The sequence below is a fragment of the Cynoglossus semilaevis genome, chromosome 16 (assembly GCF_000523025.1).
Source record: "Cynoglossus semilaevis isolate Cse_v1.0 chromosome 16, Cse_v1.0, whole genome shotgun sequence".
Taxonomy (NCBI): Eukaryota; Metazoa; Chordata; class Actinopteri; order Pleuronectiformes; family Cynoglossidae; genus Cynoglossus; species Cynoglossus semilaevis.
In genome coordinates, this window is record NC_024322.1 from 2,929,246 (window position 1) to 2,946,647 (window position 17,402).

The 17,402-nt window shown below is 43.6% G+C and overlaps 3 protein-coding genes across 5 annotated transcripts in view; 2 read left to right on the forward strand and 1 right to left on the reverse strand.

The window, feature by feature from the left end:
- Positions 1 to 3,453, forward strand: part of LOC103391677 (tubulin alpha chain-like) — a 5,601-nt gene extending 2,148 nt beyond the window's left edge. Inside the window, exons 2-4 of the mRNA XM_008328035.3 lie at positions 862 to 1,084; positions 1,205 to 1,353; positions 2,033 to 3,453. Of these exons, the coding sequence (XP_008326257.1) occupies positions 862 to 1,084; positions 1,205 to 1,353; positions 2,033 to 3,007 (1,347 nt within the window). The 3' untranslated portion in view covers positions 3,008 to 3,453. The remainder of the gene's footprint in view (positions 1 to 861; positions 1,085 to 1,204; positions 1,354 to 2,032) is intronic.
- Positions 3,454 to 4,048: 595 nt separating this feature from the next.
- nxpe3 (neurexophilin and PC-esterase domain family, member 3) lies at positions 4,049 to 11,057 on the forward strand. 3 transcript variants are annotated; one of them, XM_017039724.2, is made up of 7 exons: positions 4,049 to 5,075; positions 5,519 to 5,561; positions 5,686 to 5,858; positions 6,305 to 7,086; positions 7,483 to 7,553; positions 8,021 to 8,242; positions 8,335 to 11,057. In XM_017039724.2, exons 3-7 carry the CDS (start codon positions 5,703 to 5,705, stop codon positions 8,892 to 8,894), a joined length of 1,791 nt encoding a protein of 596 aa, XP_016895213.1. In that variant the 5' UTR covers positions 4,049 to 5,075; positions 5,519 to 5,561; positions 5,686 to 5,702; the 3' UTR covers positions 8,895 to 11,057. The 3 variants fall into 3 exon arrangements, with proteins under 3 accessions (XP_016895213.1, XP_016895214.1, XP_016895215.1); XM_017039725.2 differs by having other exon boundaries at positions 4,049 to 4,634; XM_017039726.2 differs by lacking the exon at positions 4,049 to 5,075 and adding an exon at positions 5,108 to 5,267.
- me3 (malic enzyme 3, NADP(+)-dependent, mitochondrial) overlaps positions 10,477 to 17,402 on the reverse strand; it is a 9,935-nt gene continuing 3,009 nt past the window's right edge. Inside the window, exons 3-15 of the mRNA XM_008328036.3 lie at positions 16,458 to 16,591; positions 16,116 to 16,265; positions 15,563 to 15,638; positions 15,316 to 15,477; positions 15,050 to 15,153; positions 14,852 to 14,961; positions 14,669 to 14,766; positions 14,477 to 14,590; positions 14,286 to 14,391; positions 13,523 to 13,665; positions 12,792 to 12,965; positions 12,553 to 12,651; positions 10,477 to 12,234 (exon numbers count right to left, since the gene is read on the reverse strand). Coding sequence (XP_008326258.1) covers positions 12,073 to 12,234; positions 12,553 to 12,651; positions 12,792 to 12,965; positions 13,523 to 13,665; positions 14,286 to 14,391; positions 14,477 to 14,590; positions 14,669 to 14,766; positions 14,852 to 14,961; positions 15,050 to 15,153; positions 15,316 to 15,477; positions 15,563 to 15,638; positions 16,116 to 16,265; positions 16,458 to 16,591 — 1,632 coding nt within the window. The 3' untranslated portion in view covers positions 10,477 to 12,072. The remainder of the gene's footprint in view (positions 12,235 to 12,552; positions 12,652 to 12,791; positions 12,966 to 13,522; positions 13,666 to 14,285; positions 14,392 to 14,476; positions 14,591 to 14,668; positions 14,767 to 14,851; positions 14,962 to 15,049; positions 15,154 to 15,315; positions 15,478 to 15,562; positions 15,639 to 16,115; positions 16,266 to 16,457; positions 16,592 to 17,402) is intronic.

Genomic DNA, 17,402 nt, shown 5'->3' on the forward strand with positions numbered 1-17,402 from the left:
TGCAGTAGTTGTTCAGCCTTGGATTTTGTCATTTACTTCCTTTGTGTCGCAGAAACTAAAATCATTTGTCTAGCAGGAGAAAGTTTCCATTAGAGTCTCTCTTTGGGCCTTAATGTTGAATTTCCACATAACAAGATAGAATGTCTGCCAGGGAGCAACCACTATTTTGGTGAATGACTTGACCCTGTTTACTCATACGGCCAGTCAGCCTTCACTGCTCGGTGTCAGGTTAACATGAGGAACCCAAAATAGCCACAACACAGAAGCCTTCTAAACCAGGATGTTGTGGTTGGGGTGTATTGGGGTCAGGGTCACAGTTTCTCTCAAGACAGTGGCGCAATGGTGTTCTGTTGAACCGCAGAGAATCCCACCTAACAACATTCAACAGACTTAACTCGCTCTAATGCGTTTCCTTCTGCTGCAGTTATGCCTTTACCCCCATCTGTTTGTTCCCACTGAAGGGTCAAAGTGCAAGGGGGAAGGGGTAAAAATAGCAAACAGACATGTTGCCTAAATGGAAATGTACAGATTGTATTGCTTCACCTAGTAGTGAGCAAAGACACAAGTTTGGCAAACCAGAGTTTGGTTTTAACTTTTTTTTTTTTAATCTTATCTCACTTTAACCATCTGTTAGTAGTTTGAGGACAGAACTGGTCTGACAGACAGGTCGTTGCCTTCTCTCTTGGCTGTTATCTACCACCAGTCTGCCATTTTAGTTCATGAGAGGTGCACATTGACAGACTCATAAAATCCAGGGACAGCTGGTCTAAATCTGGTTTCCCACTAAACACGCCTTTGCCTCCACCTGGTGGAAGATTTGAATAAAAAAAAACATCAACTTTTCTCCCTTTCCACCTGCAGCGTGAATGCATCTCTGTCCACGTAGGCCAGGCTGGTGTCCAGATGGGCAACACCTGCTGGGAGCTGTACTGTCTGGAGCATGGCATCCAGCCTGATGGACAGATGCCCATCCAAAAGGCTGTGGGAGGTCACGACGACTCCTTCACCACCTTCTTCAGTGAGACTGGGGCTGGGAAATATGTCCCCAGAGCCATTTTTGTCGACCTGGAGCCAACTGTCATAGGTAAGTGAGAAGTAACGTGGGTCTTTGACTGCAACAGGCCTCATGTCTGGCTCATTTAAAATCCGTGTCGGCACAAGGCCAAGTCCTCACAGATATCATCACCTTCCTTTACTTTTGCAGATGAGGTTCGCACAGGAACGTACCGTCAGCTCTTTCACCCTGAGCAGCTGATCTCAGGAAAGGAGGACGCGGCTAATAATTACGCCCGTGGTCACTACACTATTGGCAAAGAAATCATCGACTCAGTCCTGGACAGGATCCGCAAACTGGTAAGGCTTTAACTTTATTGATCATATTCCAAAAGAGAGAAAGGAAAAAAAATACACTTCAACGGAGCCTATCACAGGACCAATAGATGAAGACAAAGAACCATTCACACACAGACACATACACATTTAACCCACGGTCAGTCAGGAGTCGCTGCGTATTAAGTGCCCAATTTTCCAGAGCCTGCAGCAGCACTGAGACACAGACTATGGGGCTGTCATGGATTAGGGCTGATATTTCACGGCCCTGCCTAAACAGATTTAAGAAATCCTATATGTTACACAATGAAGAACATGCCTGCATGATGTTTCAAGTAGCAACAGGTTTTGTGAGAGGTTTCATATTTCTGCAACAGCCCTGTCAGAAGACATGTTGAGGATAACATTAGCTCAAAGACACCCACTTATCACTGAGGCTAGTCACAAAATAAAACTTCCATTTTTTAAGAACTCTAAAGATTGGGATCAGTAGCAACAGGAAGAGGTCATAGAATACAATTGTTCTGGATTCATACTATTGTCAAAGATGAGATAACTGAGTGAGGAGAGGCAGATGGAGCCGTTACTCAATCACAAGTGTTGAATTTGAGTTCAGAGTGTAATCCCTTTGGTCTGTATGTTTTTGTTACGGCTGTGCAGCTGTTGTTGCTGGATTTTCACGGTCTTCTGTTCTGTGTTCCAGGCCGATCAGTGCTGTGGTCTGCAAGGATTCTTGGTCTTCCACTCCTTCGGTGGAGGCACGGGCTCTGGTTTCACATCTCTGTTAATGGAGAGACTCTCTGTTGATTTTGGCAAAAAGTCAAAGCTGGAGTTTGCCATTTATCCAGCCCCCCAGGTTTCCACCGCAGTCGTGGAGCCCTACAACTCCATCCTGACCACCCACACCACGCTGGAGCACTCCGACTGCGCCTTCATGGTCGACAACGAAGCCATCTACGACATCTGCCGCAGAAACCTCGACATTGAGCGCCCGTCCTACACTAACCTCAACCGCCTGATCAGCCAGATCGTGTCTTCGATCACAGCCTCGCTTCGTTTCGACGGCGCCCTGAACGTCGACCTGACAGAGTTCCAGACCAACTTGGTGCCCTACCCTCGCATCCACTTCCCTCTGGCAACCTACGCCCCCGTCCTCTCAGCCGAGAAGGCCTACCACGAGCAGCTGTCAGTCGCTGACATCGCCAACGCCTGCTTCGAGCCGGCCAATCAGATGGTGAAGTGCGATCCTCGTCACGGCAAATACATGGCCTGCTGCCTTCTGTACCGTGGTGACGTAGTGCCCAAAGACGTCAACACCGCCATCGCGGCCATCAAGACCAAACGCAGCATCCAGTTTGTGGACTGGTGCCCGACTGGTTTCAAGGTCGGCATCAACTACCAGCCTCCGACTGTGGTTCCTGGTGGCGATCTGGCCAAGGTGCAGAGAGCCGTGTGTATGCTGAGCAACACCACGGCCATCGCAGAGGCCTGGGCTCGTCTGGACCACAAGTTTGACCTCATGTACGCCAAGAGGGCCTTCGTCCACTGGTACGTTGGAGAGGGTATGGAAGAGGGAGAGTTCTCAGAGGCCAGAGAAGATATGGCTGCTCTGGAGAAAGATTATGAAGAGGTGGGCCTTGACTCATTTGAAGAGGATGAAGAAGGAGAGGAATATTAAACCAGGCTGTGCTGTGAAAACAGAAATTGTGTTCTGAGTGAAGAAGAAAATTAGGAACATGATGTTGGTTTCATATTGAGAAATACTTCACTTTTATTTGTCCAAATATTAGCCTCGACATGAGAAGTTCTACTTTTGTTGTGCCATTAAAATTATTTCTTAACTTTTTTTTTTTGTTGTCAATATTTCTTTAATTTGTTTTATTGATGTTTTCACATATTTGACTTTTCTTAGATGCAGGTGCATTGAAAGGTTGAAGATTCCTGTTTAAAAAAGCGTTTGAAAGGACAAAGGTCCAGAGGGAATGGTTTTATGGAATTTCATATCGGTGGTGACGAGCATTGTTGTACATGTTTTCTTCCTGATGCTTCGTCAGAATGAGGAAAAATATTTGTTCAATGTTGGTTTAAAATCTATAATTGCACAATAAATCTCCCTCTACAAAACTCAGTGTTGTTTGCTTGTTTGTTAAAAAAATGAAACTAGGAATTGAAATTCAAATGAACTTAAGTTGTTACTACAGTGACTAAAGAGTCAGAATTTCCTAATACTGTCGGTTTCCATGTAACATCAGTGATGCAAAAAAGCACAGCTGAAACGAAGGACACAACTGATGTAATCAATGGCAGAAGCTAAGTGAACAAAAATGAATTACCCTTACAAAAGCTAAGCATAAGACAGGAATACTTTACATTTCTCAACAACCAGTTGGAGAAGAATCATTTGCAGCGTGTTCCTTCATCAACAACTCCAGCAGCATTAGTCAGCATAGTGATGGTCAGTTTTTAGACTCTGCATTTCCTGAAGCAACCAACATTAGCCAATACATTAATGGGAAATGACAGCTAAAAATAATCTCCGTTGATTTAATGCTCTAAACATTAATGCAACACCTTAAAAGCAAATATACAAAAGCAGCCCTACAATACAACTAAACAGGCCTGCCCTGAGTAAAAAAAAGGAAATTTTACTAAATTAACAAAATATTCACTAAATATTTTATTTGTTGTAATATGGCCTGATAGTGTATCAGAAAATTACTAAACAGTCTTAAAAAAGAACCATTAAGTTAGCTAAAGTGTAAGCAAAGATAAACACATATTAAAGGTTAGAAAATGTTTCTAGAAATAGAACCCAATGAATAATAATAAAGCAAATACCAAAAAGTCTGTTAAAAGTCACAAAAGTTGATGGTTAAAAAAGTCAAAACTGAAGTACTGTTTAATGTTTGCACAGAAATGTTTCAAAAAACTGTGAAAATGTTTTTTAAATCAAATAATTGTCGAATTAGCCAAACGGCCATGGCAAGTTTGCCTCTACACGACTCAAGGTCTCACAAAAATATAGGTCAACATTGCTCCCTACTGATAGTTTTTAAAAAAGCAACGGTCACACCAGGGAACACCACTAGAGGTCGCAATGAGACATCTACATCACTCTGATTCTACCCTACGACCTCACTTAATGCCCAGCTTCCAGCAGTATTTCTCTTTCCTATTCCCCCACATTCCCCCCTCCCGTGCGGTCCACAGTAGCTGATGTTCGGCCGCGGATGCACATTGCGGCTTCCTTTTTGGCTCTCTCCGGTCTCCTCCTCCTCCACTGGGAGAAATGGATACCGTTATGCGTAAGAAGAATTGTTGTATTAGGTAGTTCAGCTTCACTGCTAGCGTCAGACATCACCTGTGAAATATATGAAACAAGATGGGAACGTTTGGTGTATTTGCTGTTTCGATGATTCACGCCTGTTATTTCTTTTATCCTATCCTCTAGATGTGCTAACTGCTGTGCTCTGTTTGTGCTGCTGTTTGTGCTCCCTTCCATATCTGTGGCAACAGAAGCGTTTGTTGGTAATGACAGCTTAGTGTATGGAGAAATGAGTTGCATTCATTTCTCAGGTGTGATTTCGGTCCATTCTTTCACACAAACAGTCTTCATAGTCTTCAAAGTCCCGTGGGCCTTTATTATGAACGCTTCTCTATTACATTCAAGTCAGGTGATTGGCTGGACTGAAATACAACTGAGTGTTTCCTTGGTTGTCAACCGTCGTTTCATCTTCATCATCCTGGTAGATGGCAGCAGATTTGTATCAAGAAAGTCTTCCTACATTTTCCCATTCATCCTTCCTTCATATTCCTTATATGAAGTCTACCAGTGACGCATGCTGACAACCATGTCATCAGCTGGGACTGAAGCAGCTGATATAATTGGCTCTGATAAGTGGAAGGATTGCTCTGTAATTACATATAGATGTCAGCAGGTGTCTTGGCTTTTGTGGCTTTTTGCACTTTCTCTTTGTCATGTGTTCCGCTAGTGTAGCATTTAGCATGTCGCCTCGCAAGCAGTGAGCTGAGAGTTCCTGGTTTGTTTCCCAGAAATATTAATAACAATAAATATTATTATTATTATAGCTCCAGCGGCGCGATGCATCCTGGGTAATAACGATTATCGGAAAACCATCTATTATTGATTGATTGATGGATTATAGTCTTTATTGTCATTGTAACACAGGAATACAACGGAACTGAGCCTCTGCTTTGAACCCATCACCAAGGTGAGCAGAGTCTGTGTCTACTCAGGGTTTTATTGTTAGAATGACTTCATATGATTCATGATACAGTTCTTGAGTGGGTTGAATTGGTGCTTATTTGTCTGTGTCTTTTCCTTGTCAATGTCAGAGCACTGAGGTGACATCATGATTGCTGCGGTAACAGCGATGAGGGAAGAGGATGAACGAAGGGCGATCATGAGAGTCACTGTGTGTCGAAACCGGTCCAAATGTATCCTCATATTTCTGTTCCTCAGCCTATTTGGACTCGTCTTCCTGCTCAACAACATGGAAACTCTGGAGGTGATGAACTGTCATCAACACATGTTCATGATTCAACCGCTAACAGTTAGGGATGTCCGATATTAAGTTTTTGCCGATATTGATATCAACTGATATTTTCACCTCCCTCCCCCAAATAGAACTACTACATTCATAATGTTCTGTTCATGTGTTATAAAGGAGTTAACAATTACAGTTACGGGAGGAGGAGTAAGGAGTTCTTCAGAGTACTGAGGTATCTGACTGGTCTATAGCTGGGGCAGTTAACTATTTTAAGAGCACACGTCATTGACGCAAAACCCAGGCATCGTGTTATCGGGTTTTCAATGTCGGAGGAAAAGGCAGTAACGATTCTTACAGATATTACATAATTATGCTAATATCGGTTGATAATATGGGACATCCCTACTAACAGTTAAGGCTTCTGTCTCCTACATGATGTTAATGTTCAAACTCCTTTCCCTCAGAGCTGGAACTGTCACACCATTTCAGCCCTGCAACAGCTGCAGAGCAGGATTCAAACCTCCATCCTCCCACTCAGCCTCCCTACATTTCATCACAACCGCACCTTCTGCACTCACCTGGGACAAAAACCCTCCCCAGAAGATGAACTGGAGGAGCGCCACCTGTTGGACTCTATTGCCTGGCCCGGACCGCTGCCTAGCTCCAAACCAGTTGCCCTGTACCTGACAAGTGACCCAGTGCACAGTATGTTCACCATCCTGCCCACGGAAGAAGGTAGGACGTGGTACGTGGGGGGCCAGCTGGAGGTGTTGGTCCAAATGTACGACTTCCACGGTCGTCCTAAGAACCACGGTGGAGATTTCCTTTTGGCCAGGCTGCATTCTCCACAGCTTGGTGCCGCTGTGGCAGGGGCAGTGGTGGACAACAGAAATGGACGTTACTCCGCCCTGTTCCCTCTCTTCTGGACGGGATCTGCGCAGGTGGAGATCACGATGGTGCACTCCAGTGAGGCAGTAGCCGTGCTGCAGCGCCTGAGGGAACAGCGACCCGATCGGGTGTATTTCCAAAGTCAGTTCCAAGTGGGGCACATGGTTGAGACCACTGTGTGCAACATGTGCCTGCCTCCAGACCAGCAGCCTCTGTGTAACTTCACAGACCTTTACACAGGCGAGCCCTGGTACTGCTACAAGCCCAAGAAGCTCAGCTGCGACACGAGGATCAGCCACGCTAAAGGAGGCTACCTGAAACAGCTCATCACCAACAAGGAGGCGCTGCTGTTCCAGAGGTCTGTACGCATCACCTCTGTGCATCTTATTGTCAGTTTTCATGGTAAATTTCAAGTTGAACTTTTTCAAGAATCTACCAAGAGGAAAGTTGACCAAAAAACCCACTGGAGCAGATTTTTATTGTTTTTGTTTGTTTGTTATTTCTTGCAAAGACCTTAAAAAAAATTAAGACTGGATAATAGCTAAAGGTTAGCTCCAAGATAGCTATTAGACTTCAGATGCTTCAAAATGTCTGAGTTGTCTTTTAATAATAGTAAATATGTACTCAGTAATAATTATGACAACAGTAATGGTTATTATTACTTTTTTTAATTTATTATTATTATTATTATTATTATTATTATTATTATTATTATTAATAATACCTCTTTTCCTTTTGGTTGTTTTGTTCCTAGCGGTGTTAACCTTAAAGTTCACATACTCGCCTCAGGACCTGACCGGATCACAGTGCTGCCTTCACAGGAAGGTAGCGTCCACTTACAGGAAACAATAGACAGTGCAGCTCCAAGATACGAGCTCCCCGAAATACGAGTTTTCCAAGTTACGAGTGAGCGACCTTTTCGTAATACGAGAAAATACTTATGGGTTATTTTACCCATTTTTATAAAAATAATATAAAATGTTTTTATTAATTATTATTATTTTATCAATATACTGTATTTGTTTATATCTAGGTTTTTGATGTGTAGATGGAGGTTTTTAATTTAATTAATTAGTAGTATATTTCTGGGGGGCTGGAACAAATTAATTGGTTTTTAGTTATTTTTAATGGGGAAAATTGGATCTAGATATGAGTGGATAGACACGAGTGCTGTTGTGGAACGGATTAAACTCGTATCTCGGGGCCCCACTGGAGTTGGTATGTTATTTTCCTTTGGTCATATTAGTTAATCATATTATTCTTTTTTTTTTCTTTTTTTTCTTACCTGTCAGACAAAGTGGAGACGCAGAACAGCAGGGTAAAAACTGACCCTGTTACGGCGGTGCTGTCAGGTTATTACTACGAGGACGTGTGGAGGCCACGAGGTGGCGTTAAGACGAGGCAGTTCAATCAGTCGTCTGCCATCGCACAGTGCTTGAGGAACAGGATTATCTATATGTACGGAGACTCCACCGTCAGGCAGTGGTTTGAGTATCTCATCACTTTTGTACCAGGTCAGATTGAATTTGTATGAAGTCAAAAAGAGTCAGCGAACGGACCTGGGCGTTCTTACTTCCTTTAATCTCTTTTATTCCACTCTTTATAGAGTTAAAGGAGTTCAACCTACGGAGTCCTAGAAACGTCGGGCCCTACATGGCCGTGGACAGCACGCACAATATTCTCCTGAAGTACCGCTGCCACGGCCCGCCCATCCGCTTCTCCACCGTCATGTCCAGCGAGTTGAGATATGTGTCTAACGAGCTGAACGGTCTCACAGGAGGTCCCAACACAGTGGTGGTCATCAGCGTCTGGTCCCACTTCAGCACCTTTCCCGTTGAGGTTTACATACGGCGTCTACGCCACATTCGGCGCGCGGTGCTGCGACTGCTGGATAGAGCGCCAGGGACGCTGGTCGTGATCCGCTCGGCCAACCTGCAGGCCTTGGACCAGGAGGTGAGTCTGTATAACAGTGACTGGTTCTCCCTGCAGCTGGACCAGGTGCTGAGATCCATGTTCAAGGGCATGAAGGTTCTGTTTGTGGACGCCTGGCAAATGACATCAGCTCACCACCTCCCCCACAATCTCCACCCACCGCGGGCCATTGTGAAGAATATGATAGACATGTTTCTGTCCTACGTTTGCCCAGTGAAGAAAAAACCCCAGTAGGAACAGACAGGGACACTGACAGTGACTGACGGTGTGAAGCCAAACGTCCATCGTTGTCCTCAGTTCTGAAGATGTTCTTTTGCCTCTTACAGTTTCAGTTTGGTTACCACAAATCTGACATTTGTCCAGAAACAGCAAAGATCTTGGTAACAAACAAAACACTATTTTAACACAGTTAAAAAAACAAAAACAACAAAACCCACCAGGGGTAAAACTGGACAAACTGCACAATCTGAATGAATGGGGTAAAAAGAAAGTAAGAAGCCAAAAGTATAACTGACGTGTGTGTGTTGTGTCATAGTGAGTTAGTTGAGGTTCACTGCCGTGCGGTCGTCGACGTGCTGACAGGGCACTATGAGTGCTGGAACCAGGAACCAGTTTCTGACAGTTGTCTTTGACGACAGCTGTGACACAGTTGTCTTTCTGAAATGAGCTGCATATCTCTGAGCCTCACCTCCCAGTTTGTTACTGTGAGAAAGAACAAACTCGTCAACCCCAGGTTTAGGATTAGTATAGATGCTTTTCCAATCATTACCCACGATGCATCGCGCCGACGGCTATGTTGTATGGCGAACAGGTAGATGTAAGCAATCGATAATGTCAACAAAAGACAAGAATATTAAATCGCTGGGGGGAGATCAGACGAAATAGTTGTGTAGAGATTAACTGGACACAATTACAGTGTCTAGTACTTGGACAAATTGAAAATAATCGATGGAAAAGACTCATACGAAGTCGACAAAGCTGAGTGGAAGCGACAATGTATATCATACGGTATCTATAACAATCGCTCGGTGACAGTATTGTTCACACATACATCACTCCTCCACGGTGTTTGTGTTTTTTTTTGTCTACCTCTTTCTTGATATCATGACCCAGCGACTTGAATGACACGATGAAACTGTTGTCACATGATCAAGTTCAACACGATGTGAAGCAATAACGTGCCTACTACTGACTAATGCTCCCACTGTTAGGACTGTGGCAGTTTTTATTATTTTAAAAGTGTTAAAGTTTGATGGAGTCAAAAAGGGAGGGTGGAGCTGCAGGCAGCACTGACGGACACCTTGTCCCTCCACCGTGGCTGGAGCCAAGACTGAGGACCTGTGGATGCAGCCCCGCCCCCTAATCAGCACCACCGCTTCCACCTGCTCCACCCAGTATATATACAGCTCCACTCCTTTCAGTCGTTGCCAAATTGTTATCACTCCCATGCAGACTTTCCAAGCACTTGACCTTTGGCCTTATCGCTGCCCTGGTAAGCCCACCATTCTTCTGCCTGTTGTTTCCTGATTACTTGTCAGCCTGTGCTAACTGAAGTGAGCCTGTTTGCTTCAATAAAAGACTGCGTTAAACCTGACCTGGTTGTGCTGCTAACAAAACAAACACCTGGTCAGGGACCAGTACCTTGAAAGAATACTTTGTTTTTCAATCTGCGTTAATTTGCACTTTGATACAAATGTATCCAGCACACTATAAATGTAATGTGTACTCACTTGCAACGGGCGCTCTCGTGCAAACGACTTTCTACACCGGAAATGTGAGCTGTTAAAAAGTAAAAACACTAACACTGTAGCAGACATTTATTTAAAAAGTTTATTTTCCCTTTGAAAACTTCTTCTGAGTCTGCTGACGATGGTGCTCTCAGGGATGTCAAAGGTCAGATACAGTTAAAAACTTTGGCAAAAATACAACATGAGGCAGAGCTGGGTACAAAACTAAAGCAAAACACGCACAGCACTGTGTCCTAATGAAGGAGAAAAAAAACCATTCACCGACCTCTGAACATATACTGTTGAAGTCGAGGTGGTTCTGTCAGAGCAAACTGAGACAGTCAGACAGAAACTGGAGTGTTTTTCAGTGCGGGGGGGAGGGCGGGGGTAGAGCAGTTGCAGACTGCAGTGCTGTAGTCCAGTGACTGAACACGGGAGTCAGAGTCAAATGTTTTTGTCTTGGTTAAGCAGCAGACGCAGTGCAAGATTTTTTTGCCATTATTCTGCGTTCTGTAAACTGACGTCACAAAATGTGCTCCAACAGAAATATTTAAGAAGCTTGTATCTTTAGATGTTGTCATTTGAACACAGGCAGGTTTCATGGACTAAATAAACAGATTTTTAGAGCATTTAACATCTGGACAACCTTAAAAAAAAAAAAAAAAAAAAAGGCAGTGATCTCCTTCACCTCAGTCTGGTAGCAGTAGTATTTTGATTTGATTTATCTTCATTATTCTTTGATTTTAAAAAAAATTAAATAATAATCAGTTTAATGGTCATTATTACGACAGCTTCCTGCCTTTTTATGAATGTGTCATAGAAAGGCAGACGTTCTGACAGAGTGGTGGGTTTTCAGAAGCCACGATGGTCTATTTTAGTCTGAAAGAACCATCTGTCTCTGCATGTTTAAGAGATTAAATCACTGCAGCATGGACACCACTCCTTACAGAATTCCTTTGTCACCACATATGAACCCAACACAGCCACCTTTGTGGATTAACTGAGGACGTGCTTGTGAGGATCGTTATGCTGTCGTAAAGACAGTGAAAGGGTAGAAATAGCTGTGCAGTATGACCAGAGCTCTGGAGAATGACAGAGAAAACCATTGAAGAGCCCATGTGAAGGGTTTACAGTTGGTTTGGAGTCGGACACAGGCCTAATGCATGAGAACCTAAGGTCCTGCAAAGTTACACTGTGTAGGATTCAGCAACATCTAGTGGCCACAGCTGTAGTACGGTACATACCCTTGATCCACAGAACCACTTAAAATGTTTCTCATTTATCCTAATTATGTTTTAATTCTTATTCTTATACCTAATTTTGTATTTTCTCGTACAAGAAAATCAATTCAAAATCCAGTCAAATTTGAAGGATCGCAAGGGGTTTACTTAGGGGTTTCTACAAGGAGAGGTGACAAGAGGTCAACCAATTCTTACAGTACAATCTGCCATCTCACCATTAGAGGTCCCCAACTCTTACCCACGGCACAGTGTTTCTGCCTAGCAGCAGGGACACTAAATTCCTGATAAGCAGTAAAAACAATAAAAGAAAAATATCAATCAACCAAAACCCTGAAAAGAATCATTAACAACGTATATATAAGCGTATATAAACTGTATATACCAAGGCAAAGCAGAGACTGTGCGTGATGTCACGGCTAAATACAGTTTAGTCGGTGGTCGAGATCAGACGACCTGGACGTTCATGGCGTCCTGTGGCCAGGTGTAAGTGTCCAGAGTGAAGGAGTCGTAATCAGGACTGTAGACGTGGGACAGAACAAACGCCTCCTTGTCTTTGGGCTCGGGGTAAACTGAAGCCATGTTGTGTTTGTAGGCATAGTTGACCAACTGAGAGAAAAGGGGAAAAAAAGGTGAATGTGCAGCAAATACACACTCAGCTTTGAAACGTTAACGACAAACGTCCAGATAAGTGGACTGACAGGTTCCACTGTATAAATAAAGAAATGTCGGTTCAGACATAATTTAAAAGTCTTTACGCTATTTGAGTTTTTTATTCTTTTGTAATAGCAAATTATACTGTATTGCGAAAAAAGTCATAGACAACAAAACACAGCACATATTTAACAGAAATTGTTGCTACTTTGTTCGTATTTTAAAACTAATATCTAGGAATATAACTGTAGTTTTTCCCCAAAGGTCACATACCTTCACTGCTATCTTGAGGGACACTTCTCTGATGGTGCTGAGAGGAGGATAAAGTCTGCCCTCAGCCAGGTTCTCTTCTGTTACCATGTCAGCGATGGCCTGGCAGACAAGACAGAGGGTTTACTGCCACCGACTCGACCGACACACATCAGACTGTTGTCATCCATTAGTCCACATCTGTACGCTACAGTACTGTGTCGTATACTGTATAATTATATATGAGTGGGTGAATGAACCACCTCTGCAGTGGTGAGGAAGACATCATCAGATATGTGGCGCACACCACAGGCGATGACACCCAGAGCCACTCCTGGGAACACGTAGGCGTTGTTTCCCTGTCCGGGGTAGAAGGTACGACCATCGGCCAGCGTCACCTTGTCGAATGGACTTCCGCTGGCAAAGATGCCTCGGCCCTGATCATAGGAATGATGATGATGATGATGATGATGCTGACAGGCACGGCAGCTCTAGAACATTTACTTCAGAACTACTGAAAGGTAAAAATGTGAATAATCTTTGTTTCTCAGGGTACAGGCTGACTTAGACTAATTGTACAAATTAGCTTAAAACTAACTAGCCACAATTGCCCAAGATAACTAAACATGACTAGGTAGAGGTTTACCCATAAAGTATCTCTGAATTTGTCAGAGGAAAACAACAATTCAGCCACGAACTTGCAAAAAATGTTGCCAAACTATAAAAAAGTAGTCAATTGCTAAAGTAGCCAAAAGTTAACCAACAAACAAATAGAAAATGAGAAAAAAATGGTTCTAATAAATAGATAATTAAGAGCTAGTGCAGAAATAGCTACAATTTAGCTAAAAATGAGGAGAATTAAGTTATGCTAACAGTGGACAATAAAAAAAAATCTAGCTTAAAATTGCAACCTGTTTTTTAATCAGTATAAAGTTTTCCTCTGTGACAGCTTCCTCAGTATCTTTGAATCTAAATGTTAGCTGTTAGCCGTTACCTCCGTGAGCTGGTAGCACTGCTCCGCTGTGCACTCGGCCTTACTGGTGGGATTACTGAGAGCGAAGATGATCGGCCTCTCGTTGAAGGACGCCATGTCTTTGATGATCTTCTCGGTGAACGCTCCTCCAATAGCAGCCACGCCTTTGTGTCGCATCACAGAAAAAAAACAGCAGGATCAGAGCTACGATCTTAACCATAACGTAGTAAACCAGGGCTGTCACTTTTTTAATACGACGACGATCAAATGAATGTAACGTTGGATTTAAACTAAAAGGTTTGTCAGTAGTAATGGCCTCTTGCGCAGGCGCAAAGGCATCAATCACTAGTAGAAAGTATAAAACAAGTATTTTGTAGAACACCTTAATCCAAAATAAAATGCTTTTTAAAATACTTTGTGTCATATTACGCTACATGCTATCTATCAGTTAAGTAAGGCTGGCTTAGGAGTCACCATTTTGTCTTTCGTTTGTGCAAACAAAGAGTTGTTTAACAGATTTACGCCTTTTATTTTGGTTTTTCAAAGCCTCAAGGACATGTCAACGACCAGTGTCAGTGTCTTATTCTTTAATTGATGAGTAACAGGGAGATCCCAAGTCGACGTGGGCTTAGAGTCCCCCTGGTGGAACATGTGATAACTACAGTACTAAAGACATTCTGTTTTCACAGTTTTGAATTAACATGTTTGAACATGATGGAATGATTGGCTAATGATTATTTCAGGATGTCTGGTATTGTTTGTTTTTTTCCCTGTGTGAACTCACCTATGATGGCAGTGGGTTTGATGGTCTGGACCACCTCCTCCAGGGTCTTCAGATGTGGATGATCATGAGCAAACTCCTCCTTCTCGTGGTTCAGGTGGCCTCTTCCCTGAATGGGTTAATGGGTAAACACATGCGCGTGATGCAGTGTGAGCAGCAGACCTGTGTACCAGAACACTTGAGACCATCTTTACCTTCACAATGAGACCTCTGGAGTCCACCATCCAGATCCTCTTTGCAGCTTCCTCTCTGCTGACACCTTGTTTGGCCATGGCCATCATGAGCAGGTGAGCGATCCCCAGGGCGGCCTGGTTCAAAAAAGAAGCAACGAATTTAACTCTGTAACAATTTAAGTTTTGGGTCAGAGAAACGTCGGCCCTTCCTCCCTCCCCTGCTCCTTGGAAAACAAAAGTGTGATCTAACAGTTGGTTCTTCGTGATCTTTAGAGCAGCCAAGACTCCAGCCACAGCTACAGATGCCGTGCCTGACAGACAAACGAGAGGGAACTTCAGCAAGTTTAAACGCTGCTGTCGGAGAGACCGTTCAGTGGAAGGTTGTCGTCACAGTACCTTGGATGTCATCGTTGAAGGTGCAGTAACGATTCCTGTACTTGTTGAGGATTCGGAACGCGTTACTGTTGGCAAAGTCCTCAAATTGGATCAGACAGTTCATCCCGTACCTGCAGCGGGGACACTGACCGGTCAGACGTCACTGCTCACTTTATAAAACCATTATCTTAATGTTATTTTTGTTTTGTTTTCACCCACTTGTCCGTCACCGCCTGCATGAACTCATCAATCAGCTCGTCGTACTCCTTCCCTCGGATTCTCTTGTGCTTCAGGCCGATGTACAGAGGGTCATTCAGCAGTGTCTGAGCCCCGAAATTAAAATACTCAATCAAGCAATCAATCAATCAATCGTTTAAAGATGACCTTCTATAAATATTAGATTGAAATCTGAAGTCGTCTCAGCAGTTCTCTAAACACTGGAAGAGGAATTCAGAAACCCTGACCCGAGGGGACCAGCAGCTCACCTGGTTGTCAGTGCCGACGTCCAGCAGCACAGGGAGACACTGTTGCGGCTGCACTCCCCCACAGGCCGTGTACAGAGCAAGTTTTCCAACTGGAATACCCATCCCGTAGCCGCCGAGGTCACCCAGGCCGAGGATCCGCTCACCGTCCGTCACCACGATGGCCTTCACAGAGACACAGCAGAACATCAGCTCCGTGAAGACTATTTCTTTTTCCTATTCTTCTACTTATTCCTTGAACGGGACTGACCTTAATGTTCTCCTCTGGCCAGGAGTTCAGCATGGTGGCGATGTGGCCTCTGTCATGGATGGTGATGAAGAGTCCACTGGAAAAGGAGACGATGACGATAATCTTTGATGATCTAGTTTTAGGGACTTGAAACTTCTGAGAACGTGGCTTTTACAAATATATTTTAATTTATTTTAATGCAGAAAATGCTTTGCCCCCTTGCACAAGGCAGGATCAACATTTAAACGATTATCTGTGTTTTTTTAAAAGTATTTTGGGTGTTTTGCATGTCTGTAAATCTGGTTTTTAAAATCCCAATAATAGATTACAGTTTGTTACAGTAAAGTTAAAAATAATTGTAAAGTTTGTAAAATATTACAAACATTCATGTACATTAGAATTACTATAAATGTGCATTAATGTCTGTGTAATACTTGTGAAAATGCTTCAAAATCAAAGTCAGTAGAGTCTTGAGATTAAAAAAAGCCTTTGAGCCTTGGTAGGGCAGCAGCTATAAAGTATTCTCCACTTCATTATTAATGCAAGAACAACACCAAAGTGGAACCCTCCTCACCGTGGTCTCCTGAAGGCCAGTCCGTACTGTTGACAGGCCAGGCCCACGGTGGGAGTGTAGACGATGGGCATGAACTCCTCGATGTCAGAGGTCAGCACACGGTAGAAGAGTTTCTCATTCCTGTCCTGCAGCGTCATCAGTAGGATGTACCTGAGGCAGAGGAACAGACCTGGTGGTTATTTCCAACAGCCGAGGTCGTAGCATCAGGCTGCTTCACTGACACAGGGGCTACAAAGGCTGGTTGGACCAAAAGATTTAACTCTAGAGCTGCCAAAGAAAAAAACACTTTATAGACAGTGTGTGTGTGTGTGTGTGTGTGTTGCACTCAGTAATTCCACTCACTTGTCTAAAGAATTGGTGCGTGTTTCGTAGCTCTTCATAACACGGAGGACCTGCACTTCCTGAGACAGGAAGCATGGGGGCAGCAGACCGTGGATGCCCAACTGTTGGCGCTCCTCCAGGGTGAAGGCCATTCCCTGCAGGACAAAAAAAAAGAGATGGAAGAGGAGCCTGGTTTACGTAACACTGACAGAACAGATGACATGTTTACACCGAGTACAGGTCACATGACCCAGAGCGAGACGCAGAGAATGGGGCCACAAGAAGACCGTAAAACTCCAGGGGCTGTGGGCACTGGTTCTGGTTCCACTTCCATCACATACTGCACAGATTTATCTTCAACACTGACTCAGGATCAGTATGATCTTTTTAAATCACTTTTTTTTTTTTTGCAAAATGAACCAAAATAAATGAACCCTGATGTGACTGCAGTGTTAGTCATCACAGAGTTTTTGGTCATGAGTCATCAGACCCACGCCTATATTTAGAAGTCTTCGGTCTTCCTAATGAAAGAGGACTAACCAAAAATCAGACAGTCATTTGTTCAAAGCAATAAATCCACTGGCATTTTCTAGTTGCATGTTGAAGTGATTAGTGCGGCCTGAGCCTTCACTGAGTGTGGATCTATTTTCTCCACCCAATAGTGTTGCAGTCTGGGGTCACACCCCCTCCCCCTCCGTCCTCTCAGCCTCAAATATCTCCCTGGTTTCTTCTTCATCCCTTTTTACTCACTTTCTATTTCATTCCTCGACTGGGAAAATCCCCTGACCAATCAGGGAATTAAAAAAAATAACTTTCTAAAGGTCTAAGGTTTCTTTTATTGCGGGAGTGTGTAGTTGCTGCACTCTGGTTAATTATTCATGTCGACCGACACCAGTGTGAAATGCGATGATGTATTGGAGATCTGGCTTCTAATAGTAACCTCGGCTTACAATAAACGCCCGCGCG

Bases quoted from the DNA above. Each gene is read 5' to 3' on its own strand.
- nxpe3 (XM_017039724.2), top strand. From the start codon at position 5,703: ATGATTGCTGCGGTAACAGCGATGAGGGAAGAGGATGAACGAAGGGCG. The intron at 7,087-7,482 runs GTCTGTACGCAT...TTTTGTTCCTAG, and splicing joins GAGGCGCTGCTGTTCCAGAG to CGGTGTTAACCTTAAAGTTC. The intron at 7,554-8,020 runs GTAGCGTCCACT...CTTACCTGTCAG, and splicing joins AGTGCTGCCTTCACAGGAAG to ACAAAGTGGAGACGCAGAAC.